This window comes from Lissotriton helveticus, chromosome 6 (assembly GCF_964261635.1).
Source record: "Lissotriton helveticus chromosome 6, aLisHel1.1, whole genome shotgun sequence".
Classification (NCBI taxonomy): domain Eukaryota; kingdom Metazoa; phylum Chordata; class Amphibia; order Caudata; family Salamandridae; genus Lissotriton; species Lissotriton helveticus.
In genome coordinates, this window is record NC_136067.1 from 1,684,722,173 (window position 1) to 1,684,737,014 (window position 14,842).

General features: G+C 40.6%; 1 protein-coding gene across 6 annotated transcripts in view; it reads left to right on the forward strand.

The window, feature by feature from the left end:
* The window catches only part of SLX4IP (SLX4 interacting protein), a 627,226-nt gene extending 620,003 nt beyond the window's left edge, over nucleotides 1-7,223 (forward strand). For 4 of the 6 annotated variants that reach the window (XM_078649535.1, XM_078649534.1, XM_078649533.1 and 1 more), the window contains 2 exons: nucleotides 3,945-4,054; nucleotides 5,499-7,222. In XM_078649535.1, coding sequence (XP_078505661.1) covers nucleotides 3,945-4,054; nucleotides 5,499-6,252 — 864 coding nt within the window. In that variant the 3' untranslated portion in view covers nucleotides 6,253-7,222. Of the gene's footprint in view, nucleotides 1-3,944; nucleotides 4,055-5,498 lie in introns of all 6 variants that reach the window. The other 2 variants (XM_078649538.1, XM_078649537.1) reach the window with 1 other exon arrangement.
* Nucleotides 7,224-14,842: the final 7,619 nt, after the last annotated feature.

A 14,842-nucleotide genomic window follows, 5' to 3' on the forward strand; every position in this document is an offset into this window, starting at 1 on the left:
CAGCGACTAGGATTCTTAAAACTGATACTTCCCCCCCTATCGCCATTGGTGTAGCAAAATTTGTGAGCTGGGCTTGGTCAATCCGTACCCGCAACCTTGGTAAATGAAGTTCCCATTGTATATGTTTTTTATGACTCTTAGTTTTAATGTAGCACTGTTTTTATGTAGTAAGGGGTCTTCCGGTACATCATTGTCTAAAAATGTAATACTTTTCTTAACATGGTTTTAATATGTAACGTATTTATTATCTTATATGTAAAAGCGTATGAACTGTTTTTTTTATTATGTATTTGTCTTTTATGATGCAAACGAATAAAGACCTCTTGAATCGGTTTCTGTTGTCTTACAAAGGTTTTCATGCAATAGTTGCATGTTTCCTTGGGTATTCCCCTTTTATATGCTGCATAATGACTTTCTTAAGTGACTATTCAAGGCCTTCCTGAAGAAGGCTAAACTTCAGCACTTAAGAAGGTATATTGGAAAAAGTGCTTTGGGGTCCCCACAGGAGGACAGGACTATTCAACGCTTAGAACTATCATGGAATTACCCGTATGAGAGAACAGGAGTAACAGGTAAACCTTCTGCTACAGGAGTCCTTCTGATCTATAAATATTGTTTATTGACACAGCTTCAGTATTCTCAGTTTCTTCATTCAAAAGGACATTTCCGCCGACCACTTTAACCAAGATTCTCTTTCTCTGAATATTTCCTTAGTCTTTTGCACTAGTCCTTACTTACTTCTAAACAAAGAAGTAATTCCTCATCTAAATGCTCTGCAGGTCTTAGGTGGTACAGTGCTTAAATAAGAGAGTTCAGACAAGCTGTAGGAGTCAGAGTATTGGGATTCTTGCAGTAATGCAGCCCGTGGTGAGCAAGCATCTGGAACATGCAGCATTTACAGGATCATGTTCTGCCTGGGTCCCCATTTGCAGTTAAGGTATTTTACTGCCTATGTGAGTCCTTATCTGTATACCAAAACTACAACTGTATCTAAGGTATTCTGGTGATATATCCTATCCTGACAAAGCATGTGTGCCCACTCTAATACTTTCACAGTGCTTTGAGATTGTAGAATTGTCTATATCACTTTACACAGTCTCTTTCACAAATGTAATTGCCTGGGTGTTCTCGTAGTATACTTGCAACCAAAGTATACAGATAGAAAAGCGATCCGAAGGCCCCTGCGCAGTGACGAGGGGTAGCTGGTGAACCACAACCATTTTCTTTTCTTGCTCCATTTCAGGGGCATACCTAGTTGATAGTATTAACATATGCACATATGCCTTTGTAGCATTGTTGTAGTGGCATGAGTATTGCCCTGGTCTGTGGTGAGCGCACATTCTGTGGGCATCAGCTGTCACTGCCAGAAGTTGTTGCTATCTAAACTTAGGTTGTGCACTCCAATTTAAATTGTAACCCAATTCCAGACATAAGGTTTGTAAATGTACCAGATTCCATCGTGACACTGGTCTACTCTGCCTCCACAGCGTAATTCTCCTGCATTTTGTATGAGTTGCCATTGGTTGTGAGGTGTAAATTCACAAATGTTTTGAAAAAAGAAAAGCCAGAAATATACTCCTACAACAGAATCCTTTTAAAGCAATTGTGACTCCCATGCTGAAGGAATAAACTGCTGATCCCTTAGAATTGGTGCACTGCAGTACCGTCTCAAACCTAAGCAAAGTCCTAGAGGGTGAGGGAGCCAGTTACAAGACAAGACATCTTAGGGACATTCAGAAGGCTTCTCTGGGAATACATTCTGCCCGCTGCTTACCATTGGCTTTGTGGTTTGTTACTCACATGTTCTGGATTTCTATGTGCGGGCTTTATTTGTTTTAGACTATCCAGCGTGAGTTCAGCCCTCTCAAGGAGCAAAACCTTTTCACACTACCTCTCCTTATACTCTTCCACAAGTGCTCCTTTCTGTAAACAGGCCTGTAAATCTTGTTCTACTCTACACCACTGCACTCTTCACCACTGCACTCTTCACCACTGCACTCTTCACCACTGCACTCTACACCACTCCAGTCTAGGCCACTCCACTCCACTCTACTCTGCACAGCTCCACTCTAAACCACACAACTCTGAAACACTGCATTCTACACCAATCCACTGTACTCCACTCTGTTCTGTTCTTCACCACTGCACTCTACACCACTTTACTCTACGCCACGGTTTTAAAAAGTCAGTCCTGGAGGGCGGATCCATTCCAGATTTTTAAGAGAACTACATTTATCTAGATAGGCATATGCTTAAAATCTGGCGTGGATCCTGCCCTCCAGGACCAACTTTGGAGAACACTGTTCTATGCCATTACACTCTATGCCAGTCTACTCTATGATACTGTACTCTACTCTTCACCACTTCACCCTACGCCACTTCATTCAACACCACTCCATTTCACTGTGCACTTGACACCACTCTATGCCACTCTACTCTAAAACACTGCACACTATGCCAGTTCACTCTACGCCAGTGCACTCTACATCATTGCAATCTAATCTGCACTACTCTACTCTACGTCAATGCACTCAAAGCCACTCTACACCACTGCACTCTCTGCCAGTCTTCTTTGCACTTCTGCACTCCATGCCAGTGCACTCTACGCCACTCTACATTGCAGGGCTAAACGCCAATACCCTCTGCATCATTCCACTCCACTCTACACACACTATGCAACTGCACTCTCTGCCACTCTGCACCACTGTTCTGTACGCCACTGTGTTCTTTGCCACTCTAATCATCACCACTCCACTCTGCACCACTTCACTCTATGCCACTGCACTCTACTTTGCACCATTCTAATCTACTTTACTGCATTCTACGACACTGCATTATACACCACTGCACTCTACACTACTGCACTCTACGCCACTGCACTCTACGCCACTATACTCGACAAAACTTTACGCCAGTGCACTCTACACCATTCCACTCTACGCCAGTCCATGCCTTTCTGTGCCACTGCACTCTACTGTGCACCATTTTACTCTACACCACTGCACTATATGCCAATTCACTCTCTGCCCCTCTACACCACTGCACTCTACGACTCTTTGCTCTGCAAAACTTCACTGTGCACCACTGAACTCTGATAATCTACTCTGCATTACTGCATTTTGTGCCAGTGCACTCTACGCCACTCTACTCTGCATCACTCCACTCTACACCACTGCACTCTCCATCACTCTATGCAATTGAACTCTATGGCACTATAATATACTCTGCACCACTCTATGCCTGTGCACTTTATGCCACTCTACTGTGCAGCACTATGCTCTGCACCACTGTACTCTACACCACTGCTCTCTACGCCACTGCACTTTACTATGCAACTCTCTAATCAATGCAACTGTATTCTACACCTATGAAATCAATGCCAATGCACTATAATCCAGTCTACTCTGCCACTCTACTGTATGCCTTTCTACATGACTCCACTCTGACACTCCAATACCCAGGCCTTTAAGCTGGTCCACTCTATACCACTCCACACCACTCTGCTCTTTGCCACACATTTTTTGCCATCCTGAAGAGCAGCCACGCTGGTGTACAACGTGGCTAAAATACATTGGCCAAGCTAATAGCCCTTCCATAGGCGAGACCTATTGGGCTTGCCAAAGCTTGCTTTAAACGCCTGCGTGCACACCATCACTAGAGATCATTATCACTGTGACGTTGTCGATTTTATGCTGTAAAAGGTGTTACTTGTTGTAGTCAGAGTAGTTCTCCTCAATATGGGGCGAATATGTCAGCATTTGCCAGAACTGTTTTTATTCCCCACTCGACTTTCGCCATATTCAGTACCACAGGCAACAAAATGAAAAGTATTCGAATCTAACCAATCTGCCACAGTCTGTCAAAATGAAAAACGTTTGACCATTCTTTTAGAAATAGTGTTGTTATGAAGTTTATTTGCACTGTTTTGTTTTCTTTTTGAGTAGAAAGACAGCGTTTCCGGTGGGACATCCGAATATTTTATCCAACGCACAGAAAACGGAAATGCTACCGTTCCTTCGGCCACAAAGAAACAACAATTTATCCTCAAGGAAATGTAGGTGTACCCACTTACTTTATTGTTTACAATGAGCATATTCACGTTTGATGTAATTGAATGTTGCATTGTTAGTAATCAGACTTTGTAAGTAGTGTATCAGATTTGTTTAACATGGCTGAAACTGAGTGATGGTATAAAAAGTTACTCGGCATTAAGCAGGCCCCAACAGCCCCTGCTGTGCCGGAGGTAAGCGGGCAACCCTTCCGGCCCCCCACCACATCTAGTTGCCCCCATTCAGACCAAGGCCAATGAATATCTGTGAGATATGGTAGGCGCAGAGGCCCCTCTTCACCCGGGCCGGACTGGGAACAGCAACCAGCCCTGGCAGAGTGCTGCTCGGACCGACCTTTGGAAGGGGGGAGGGGAGGGTGGATGCTAGTGAGAAGCACCGCTCCCGCTTTTGTTACAGGGGGCCATATTGCAGCATTGCTGCAAAACCGGCCCCGCGGGTACAAAACCTGCCCCCACTCTGGCCCACTGGGGAACGGCGAGTGCCCGCTACGCCCCGTGCGGACCTGCTCTTCACATTCTTCAGGGTTGACCTTGTGTTGGGCCGCTCAGTATATGTAGGAGGGCTACTGGAGCCCCCTTCAGTGCTATCTCCAGGTCAGTCTAAATACCTCCCTCTTCCCCCACATACCCTAGCAGGCTAAAGAACATTAGACGTTTCCTTAGTCCTATCCAGGCAAGTCTGGAACTGAACAGTTACCAATTAAAGTTGAACAGTTACCAATTAAAGTTGAATAATAGCTTCAGATCTTTTTTTTTTGTTGCTTTTTTCTCAGGACCTCGACTTTAAGTGACATTTTCTAACTTTAAACTATTCTCCGCTTTTGTGCCACGTTGCTAGATAGTTTACTTGTGAAGCCTATGTGGTCTTTACTTTTGTAGTTAACAAGGAATGTAAAAGAAACCGATATACAACACTCTTGCTTCTCTCCTGTGAATTCTTCCTTTCCTCTTCCATGTCTTGAAGGCAGCCATGACCTCACTCCTTCCCCAGCTGGTCAGTTAGTGGGCCTGATTTCAACAGAGAAGCGAGTGCAGTAATATTAGTGATTGTCCTGGGAGACAGTTCGTAGAAGAAAGAGGGTGGTGTGATTATTGCACGCTTTATTCGACCGATCCTAGAAATGAATACGCAAATATAGCGTTGACCCTTTGCATCTGCAAGGAATCAAGCTTCTCCAGCTGGAAGAAAGGCTGACCGCCTTCAGAGCGGCGCCATTATTACTTCATTGTGTTGTGTGGTGGAAAATCAGAAGGGGATTTTACAAATATTGTTTCACCAACACTGCTTGTCAGAGATGAATAGAAGCATTAAAACACCTTCATATGGTATTGTTCATATTCTTCAACCAAAATACATAATGTCCTAAATTGGAATCTGTTCACATTTTTACTGATGCATATACATGTGTATTTTTGTGTTTTATTTCAGCATAAAGAAGACAAAAACAAAAGAACAAGTTATGGAGCCTTCAGCCAGAAAAATGCCGCTTGAACCAAAGGACTCTAACAACCACCAAGAAAAAGAAGAAATTCCTTCAAATGGATCACTTAAAATGCAATGTTTTAGAACAGGACAGACATTGGACAGCATAACAACAGCTGCTAGCAGCGTGGAGCCTAGTCTTCCAAAATTGGAATTTTATGCTAATCAGAGGCAGCCAAATGAATCCAGCAGCCAGCAAAAACCTAATTCTGGGGAGTGTTTCAAGGCAGGAACTTTAAGCAGGAAACTCCCATGTAGCTCTGAATCACAAGTGCCAGATGGAAATCAAAATGGAGGTGCAGCGCCAGCACAGCAGAAGCGCAGGAGGCCTTTCTCTGACGAAAATTTGGCCACAAGCAAGAAAGCAGCCTACGGTAGGGATAACTGTATCCCTACAGATGTGAAGCCAATTCAAGAGAGCAATGTTGAATATCCAGTGCAGACTTTACATCCAGTGATGTGTAGTCAAAGCTTCAGTATCCCTGCACCCACAGAAAATGCGCTTCTGGTCCAGATTTCCGCAAATTCCATGGAGCAGATAAACCAAATCAAACCTTTATTGCGCCCTGAAGATGTTGCCCCTGTTCTGAAAGTCTCTCCTGTGAAAATATGCCGCAGTCCTGATACCCTTATCCCAGAAAACCTAAAAAAGGTAGAAAATCAGCCCAGAAAATTAAAATTACAAAGAAGTAAAAGGTAATAGAAGCGTGTTGTTTAAGTTACCACTAAAAGTGTATTTTTCTGAAATTCTGACATTCTTGTAGCTTGCATCATAAAATCTCATTCTTCCTATCATCAATTGATTGGCATTGAAAAAAATTAAGAAATAAATTACGAAAGCAGGATTTAATTTCATGTAGATTAACAAATGGCAAGAGTTTACTATAGGAACTGCTGTAGTTATTTAATGAAAGAGCATCCTGTATTGCTAATGAAGTGGATTTAAAAAAGGGATGCTCATCAATGCCCAGTGAACTGATTCAGTTCCAAAGGAGAGGAAGAATTGAGTAAGGCATGTTAATTTATTTGTTAATGTGCTTGTAGTTTTCATTTATAAGATCGGACCGAAAACTCTTTAGAAAGAGGGCCATACCACCTTCACATGGCCACAACATCTTCAGCCATGGCTGGATAGAATCGAAGGCTGTGTGTTTGTTCCCATGACTCTTACACCGACACTTTTTAAAAATATGCGCAACACGTTCCTGGGGGCCTTGAACAAATCTGAGCAAGCTTAATTCGCCTGGTGAAAGCATATAATCCGGATTTAGATTTCAGATTTGTTTCGTAAAACTGAATTTGTAATTGTTTAGTCAGTCTGCCAGCTTTTTGTTATGGGAAAACTGGATCATTAGAATTGCCTTTGAAAAATACCATGCTGAAGTTAGATAAAGATGGTCATCTTAAGGCTAAAACCTAATTTTTAAGTAGTAGTTCAGTTTATAAATCTGTGTCTGATTCTGAAACAGGATTTCTCTTTCTATACATTTACATATTTGAGATCCATTCAACGATCAATCGTAGGATGAATATCCTGAAAACATCATGTTTGTTAGGCATTTAGCGCTGGTACTCTTTTTTTTCACTAGTGTTTGGAATGTATTTTTGTGATAACACAGACATGCACTCATTTTGCTGTGTATCTTCAATAAACATTTATTATTGTAAAATAAGGAGGACCAAAACACAGTGTTTCTTTATTATAGCAATGTAAATCAACTTCTGAAAGTGAACATGAAAATTTACCTCTGTCATCTTCTTGCTCTCAAAAACTTTTTAAATCTTTTTTTTCAATTTTCTAGAACCATCAAGGGGTGTGTAATTTAATAGCATACATTTTAGGAGTATGTAGGTCTCGTACTACCCTTGTTCTTCATCTAAAATAACTGAGTGGAATATTGCCATAAGGACCATTGTCACTAGGTTCTACATGCCAGTATTTATGCAAAAATGATGTGAAACGCACCTGTCTCCGTTCCCATCGACAGTGCCCAACACATCAAAGACTGCTCTATACTGATCGCATCTACACCGATATGAAACAAGGCACAAGTTGGGTTGTAGTCACACAGCTCATCTCATCAAATAGAGGCTCTCTGGGGAGTCCTGCAGTCTCTACCAAGAAATAAATATCTGTACTAAACAGAACACCAGCTGTCTGGTACTCTCTGCTCTTACATACATTTCCAGTTCAAATGTAAGTTTGTTGAAGAAATATTAAAACATCAATATATAACGTAATGAAACATAAGGGATTGCATAAGGAACAGTATTAATGTAAATAAGTTGTCCAAGGAAAAAAGGAATAATATACATCAAGGAATGAAAAAAGCTAGCTTGTACATGTAGAAACGTAGTATAATAAAAATATTCAATTGTTTAAATGATAGAAATAAACATGTAAAATCAGTATTAATATCAATAAAGGGAAAGTTAAGGAGGCTGAAAAATGTCTTGTTGGTAGGGTGTAGGAGCAAAGGTGCGCTTTGTACTATCATCTAAGAACTATGTAACAGGGGACCATAAATGTAAACGTTTCACAGCAAGAGATATAGAATATACAAACGTGGTATCCAATCTATGGTTGTGACAAACCGCATACCACCATAGTTGAAAGGATAGGTTAGAGGAGTCCTTCCAATTTATCGTGATCTGCTGAAATGCGTGATACTACCAACAGCAAATCCAAAATTCTTATCCGAGAGGGACACATCTCAAATTAATAGATAAACTTCCCAGGAAGATATTAGCAAATAAAAAAAGGAATTGTGTTAATCTAAGTCCAAATTTGCATCCAAAACTCGAGAGCTAATGGACATGTGAAAATGAAACGCTTTAAGTCAGCGTGCTCAAAGGAGCATGACAAGCAAGTATCAGTGAGTTTGAAATGCATTTTATGTAAGGTCATAGGAGATAATAAGAGTATGTTATAAATGAAGAAAAGAGTTTGTATGGTGTTTGCTGCTCTAGAAGATTTCCTGAGTTTTGTCCAGATCTTATTCCAGAGGGAGATGGACCAATCCGTACCTAAATCTGATTCCCGGGATAATTCTATCTTTGATTTAACTCTATCAGTAGAAGAGGATGTCAAATGAGAATAAATAGTAGACGCTTTGGGATTTGTAGGTAGGAGGTTATACCACCCCATTCCAAGAGAGGAGGAGAGAGAGAATCAAAAGTGAGTATATACAATGTACACTGCGGTTTGTAGAGCCGAAAATTTACTTTGGGAAGGTGAAAAAGATGGTGTGCTTGTGAGAATGGTAGAAAAGTTGATGTACCTAGAGTAATCCCTAATTTCTCCATAATTTCCAATATATGGGATTATTGTTTATTAATATAAATTTATTGTGCCAAATAGTGGAAGTAAGAAAAGTATCTAGATCATTCGGGTTAGAGTGAAGGACAGAATTAAGCAATTTACAGAAATGTGTAAGGACCGGTGTGGACACAGTTTGTGGTCTGCAGGTGAAAGGCAAGTATTCTTGTAAAGAAAGTAATGTTCAAAGTCAACCCATAATGGGGAGTTTAATGATACTTCTGAAACCCAACTAGATAATTGTCGTTATAAAAACGCCTTATGGTATCTTGAAAAATTAGGAAAATTTACACCTCCTTCTGATTTTGGATGTGCCAATTTTGATAGTGACATACAAGATTTTTTATTATTCCACAAAAATTATGTAAGTATAGAAGGATTTGAGTTGTATAGGTAGTGGAATGTTCGAGATAGTATAAATTATGATAGGAACTAACATAATCTTAATGGTGTCAAGATGGCCCCACCAGGACAAATAAAGTGGATACCATTTAATTATGAGCAGATTTAATGTGTTGAGGCAATTGTCAACGTTTTAAGAAATTAAAGGTTTAATAGATTGGGTGAACCATAGGCCAAGATATTTAGTATGGTGGGGACACCGTGTGAAATTGGAAGTTGAAAATTCCTCCTTAATAGTATAACTAGTTAGAGGTAATATTTCGCATTTTTCATTATTCGATTTGTAGACAGATGCCAACATATAGGACTCAATTTCATGTAAGAACGCTTGGAGAAAAGGTTGAGATTGAGAGAGGAACAGTAAGACATCATCAGCGTATGCCGCTAATTTAATCTGATGAGTGTTAAACGTGAAGTCATGAATAAGTTGGGTTTGCCGTATTTTGGATAAAAATGGTTTTAATGCCAAATTAAAATGGAAAGGGGATAGACGCCCGCCTTGGAGAACTCCTCTGTGCTGAGTAAAATAAGAAGTAAGGCCATTTGCAAAAGTAGCAGCTTTTGGATCAGTATAGAGTAGAGAAATAAGGGATACAATTTTTGGTCCAAACCATTTAAGTGTATGAAAACTAAAAGGCCAGTATATTCGGTCAAATGGCTTTTCGGCATCTAAGGCAATCGTTGCAAGAGATTCAGTACAGAGTGAAGTTTTTGACAGAATGTCGAAAAATAAACGTGTGTTATTAGTAATGTAACGCCCTTTAACAAAATCTGATTGTTCCTTGCCAAGTAGTTGAGGCGATCAGGATTAAAGACGGATAGTCAGTGCTTTAGAAAAAACTGTATATCAACGTTGACTAAAACAATTGGTCTGTAATTTTTGCAATAGTGCAAGCCTTTTCCTTCTTTGGGAATAAGACACATTAAAGTATCTAAAAGGGATCCAGAGGACCTATGTGAGTGAAAAAAGGAAGTTATGAGAGTGTGCAATTGTGGAAGGAGTCATCGAGCAAAATGTAAGTAACATTTCACTGTGAATCCATCTGGGCCTGGGGCTTTTTGAGAAACCTCAATGCATTATGCAATTCCATCTGTGACACATCGGATTCCAGCAGATCGAAATTCACCAAAATGTTGGAGGATTTTTGAATAGCAGAGAGGTATTGAGATATGTCAGCATCTGAAGGTATAATCTTCGGCATGTATAATGATCTATACAACTGCACACATTTGTCTCAAATGTCCTAATCCTTATATCTTAGTGTCTGGTGTGCAGCAAAAATGGATTCAATTTGAAGCTTACTGTGTCTGACCTTAAGGTAATTAGCTGACAGTTTACCTGATTTATTTTGACCTCCATAAAATTTCGCTCTAGTTTTCAGTAAGTATAGCAAGGCATTGTCATTGGATTCCTTATTAATTGGATTTTGGTTTTGATAAGTTCTGATAAGCACTCCTTCGATTTGAAGTATAAAAGAATTTTCCAGTCTCTTTATTTTGGTTAGAAGTTCACCAGTGGAAATACCGGATTGTTTTCGCTTGTTAGAGGCATATCTGATAAGATAATCACGGCCAGCAGCTTTAAATGCGTCCCAAAGTGTGTGGAAGGCCACAGTGTTTGTTTGAGTAAAATAAACATTTCAATTTCAAGCACTTTTTAGTTTTACATGGATTACACATTAACATTGTACAGAACCTGACAAATACCAAAGTAACACTCTAACACGAAGTGTGTTATAATAAACACTCAATGTATCAATGGTACAGGACCTTTGGAGGACTTTTATCTTGCTAGACACTTCTCTTGTTCTGATGACCTATACACAGGTGTTAAAAATCCACAACTTAAGGCACTGAACGGAAACAAAAGTTACCCAGGATTTGTAAATAACTCTGTGAATGTCCAAGAGATAGTTGGTACAGCACAACTTACAAGATGAGGTAGAGTTCTAGCTCTAGGTGCATGGGACAGTTCAAGAATCCAACTTGTTTACAATCTAAGCAAACGAATATAGCTCTTCTTACCTAGTAACTAACCTGGGGCATCTGAAGACAGCACTGGAAGAGGGTAAACAGTTCCGAAGATGCAAGGAAATTCTTTGAAGAGTTATGTTCCAAGGATACAAGATAATTATTGAAGTGACCCTATAGAAAAAGTTCCAAGATGTGCTACAAGTTGAAAACATCTGAGAGGATGAACTCTGTGTCCACCTTGCAATATTTGAGGACCATGCAATTTATAAAAGCCGCTACCAGGACATGGCTAGGTACTTGGTTTCCCTTTCTCTTGCTGAGAGGGCCCCTCTGTTTGATCTCAACTTTTCAGGTGTGTTCTTATGCTTTGGTTCTGCTCTTCACCTGTGTTTATGGCTCTCCTGCTGAGGCAGTCTTCATGCCGGATGCTGAGTTCATCTTTATAGACGTTTTCTGCTTGTGGTGCATCTTGAATTCCTTCTGCAGCATCACTTTAAAGATATTCCTACACAGGACCCTCAGTTCCTCAAGAGCAGTGCCCTCAATTTGCACAACTTCTAGCAGCACCGGCTCAGTAGTTAAGCATACCAGAGGTTCAGGATACACAGATGATCATGTCACTCATCATCAAAGATACATTCTTGCATAAGGTCACCTACTCCTAGGCAGCATTCTTCTCCTGGTACATGTAGATGCAACAAAGATCTATGACTGGGGGTCAGTGTCTGAAAAGTTTCAGCGCTCCGTCCATCATCTCCTTGTGCCTGCTTTGTTCGCCCTAAGTTGGCAGGGTATGCCCAGACGTGGGTCCCTTGCTCACTTTGCCATTGGGTTCAGCTAGTCTGGCTGATGAGGGGTGTTACCCCGAAACCGGTCCCAGGATGCTTGTTTCCGGGTCAGGGAAGACCTGGCTTGGCAGTTCGGGCTGGACTGTTCCCATGAGTCACAGGGTCAAGACTGATTTACATATAACTGGTTCTGACCTGAAGTGGCAAAGTGAGCTAAAGAAAGATGATGGATTCAACCCAGATCTGTGACTGGGGGTGAGTGTCTGAAAAGTTTCAGTGCTCTGTCCATCATCTCCTTGTGTTTGTCCTAAGTTGGCAGGGTATACCCAGACGTGGGTCTCTTGCTCACTTTCCCACTGGATTCAAGCTAGCCTGGCTGATGAGGGGTGTTACCCCGAAACTGGTCCTAGGATGCTTGTTTCCAGTTCAGAGAAGAGTGGCTTGGCAGTTTGGGCTGGACTGTTACCATGAAGCACAGGTTCAAGACTGATTTGCATATAGCTGGGTCTGAACTGAGGTGGCAAAGTGAGCTAAAGAATGATAATGGATTCAACCCAGATCTGTGACTGGGGGTGAGTGTCTGAAAAGTTTCAGCGCTCCGGCCATCATCTCCTTGTGTTTGACATGTAGATCTCACTCTTCTCCAGTCTCTCAAACTCCTAGAGTGGCTTCACCTTTTTTCTCATCTTCATCCTCCACCAAACGGTGTTCACCTAAATTGTCAGACTCTCCTCCAGCAAGAGATTCTCCAATAGATGACCTAAACATCTTTGATGAAGCCCTAGTCAGAGGGGTTGCTAAGTACAATATATATATATGCTCACACCGATGGCAAAAACCTCCAATAATTTAAAAAAACATTTGTCTGGAACTTTCTGTGAACCTTATCTCGGTATCTGTGTCCGCTAAGGCAGCTCCAGCATTCCTTTCAAAGAAATACAGAACATCTGAGCAGGACCTCCTGTTTCTCAAAGCTAATCTTACCCCAGATTATTTTGAATTGCATCAGCAAAGAAAAGCCATGCTACTGTTCCTTTTACAACAGTACCTATAGACAAAAGAGCACATACCTAGATTCGGTAGACCAGTGACAACTAGACCTGTGCTGGACTCTACTGTTAGCCTCTGCCTGCCACCCTGTCAGTCTTTCATTACCTCCCTGAGATTTTGGGGGCTATAGAAGTGTTCTCCTTGGGTGGATAAGGTTCTAAAGTATGAAGGTAAAATCTTTGACCATGACAAACCTGGTTGGTGTGTCCGAATCGTGCTCCATTGCGGTCAGTCTCAAATTGCGACTGGGTCCCGGACTTCTGCAACCAATGACTATCATTGGTACTTTTTCATTCTTGCCTCTATTTTAATTAAACATACGAAAATTCACAACTGTGGTTCCCTATATTGGAGTTTTGTCATTTTGTTTATTAAATGTTACTCTATTTTTTGGGAATTTTTATTGTTTTGCATTTAGATTTTTCTTTGTTTTAGTAATGCATAAAAACTGTACACCTTGCCTCTACGTTAAGCCTGTCCGCCTTGTGCCATTGCTACCATAATTAGTGAGACTTAATGGTTCACCCAGACAAGTATTGGAAGTAATATTTGTAGTAGGTATTAACCTTTTTTTAACTAATAACACACTTAATTACACCTTTTGACAGCTAAGAAGGAGGACTTATCATAGAGGGAGGAATGATGGTCTATCACCAAATAGACAGTGCATCTGCAGTCACATCTAACTTTGCTTAACATGGATATTGCCATGGATTGTCAGCGTGGTAGTCTTCTTCATTGCATCTGACGGTTTGAAACCTAAAGCGGAGCAGTGCATCCTCAACCTTCCTTGTTGGGTGGTTTGGCTGGAGCTGTGAGTAAAACCAAAGTACAGGTCACCTCCCTTTGTAGGCACCCAAACATGGACCTAACTATAGCACACTGACTTGTTAATGCAATTATAGACATTGGCTGTTGCTTCTGTCTTTGGAAAGGATTGTTGGGGATGTTTACTGTTCATAGGTTATGGGAACCCAGAGAGCTCAGGGAAAATGACAGGGCACTTGTTGGTCCACACACAGAGTGGAAATCTCCATTTTGTGATATGATAGTGTTTCTCCCGGAGACACATCTTATTCAGAGTGTGCAGCCCTGCAAAGTGCTCGAGATGTCCAGATATTTCACTCTTTATTTAGCATACACCAGGGATGTGATGATTTGGGCCTGTCCGGGGACACCGTTCTAGGCAGTTTCAACTATTGACATGGATGGGCAGTTTGAAATTGTATGTGGTAAACTGGATAGGAGGGATATGGCCCTTTCTAATATTTATTGATTAATTGTTTGTTATTTAGAAATATATATTATTTTTTAAATATATTTTTGAATCAATATTTCTCTTGTTTATCTAATGTGCAAAATTGATATCAGACATTGCTATTATTGTACATTTGTTCCATTAAAAACATCAAAGCATTAGACAAGTATTGACGGAGGCAATGAGGTGGAATCAGAACTACGCGCGTTTCGGCATCTGGGCCTTCATCAGGTTACCGTCTATTGCACTACAATTAAATAAAAATAAGTGACATCTTATTAATATACAGTGTGGGAGAAATACATATTAAAAAAGTTTTTGAACACCTAGACATGTGAACTCACTCAAAAAAGAAATGATATTGGCCATATACATTCTATACAATTTAAGTTGACAACTCCATTTGATTACAAAAACTTATATCAAACAAGTTATGCTGTTTATAAGGGAAGATATTAGTCACATACTTTTTATACAGTTTTAGACGACAACTACATTT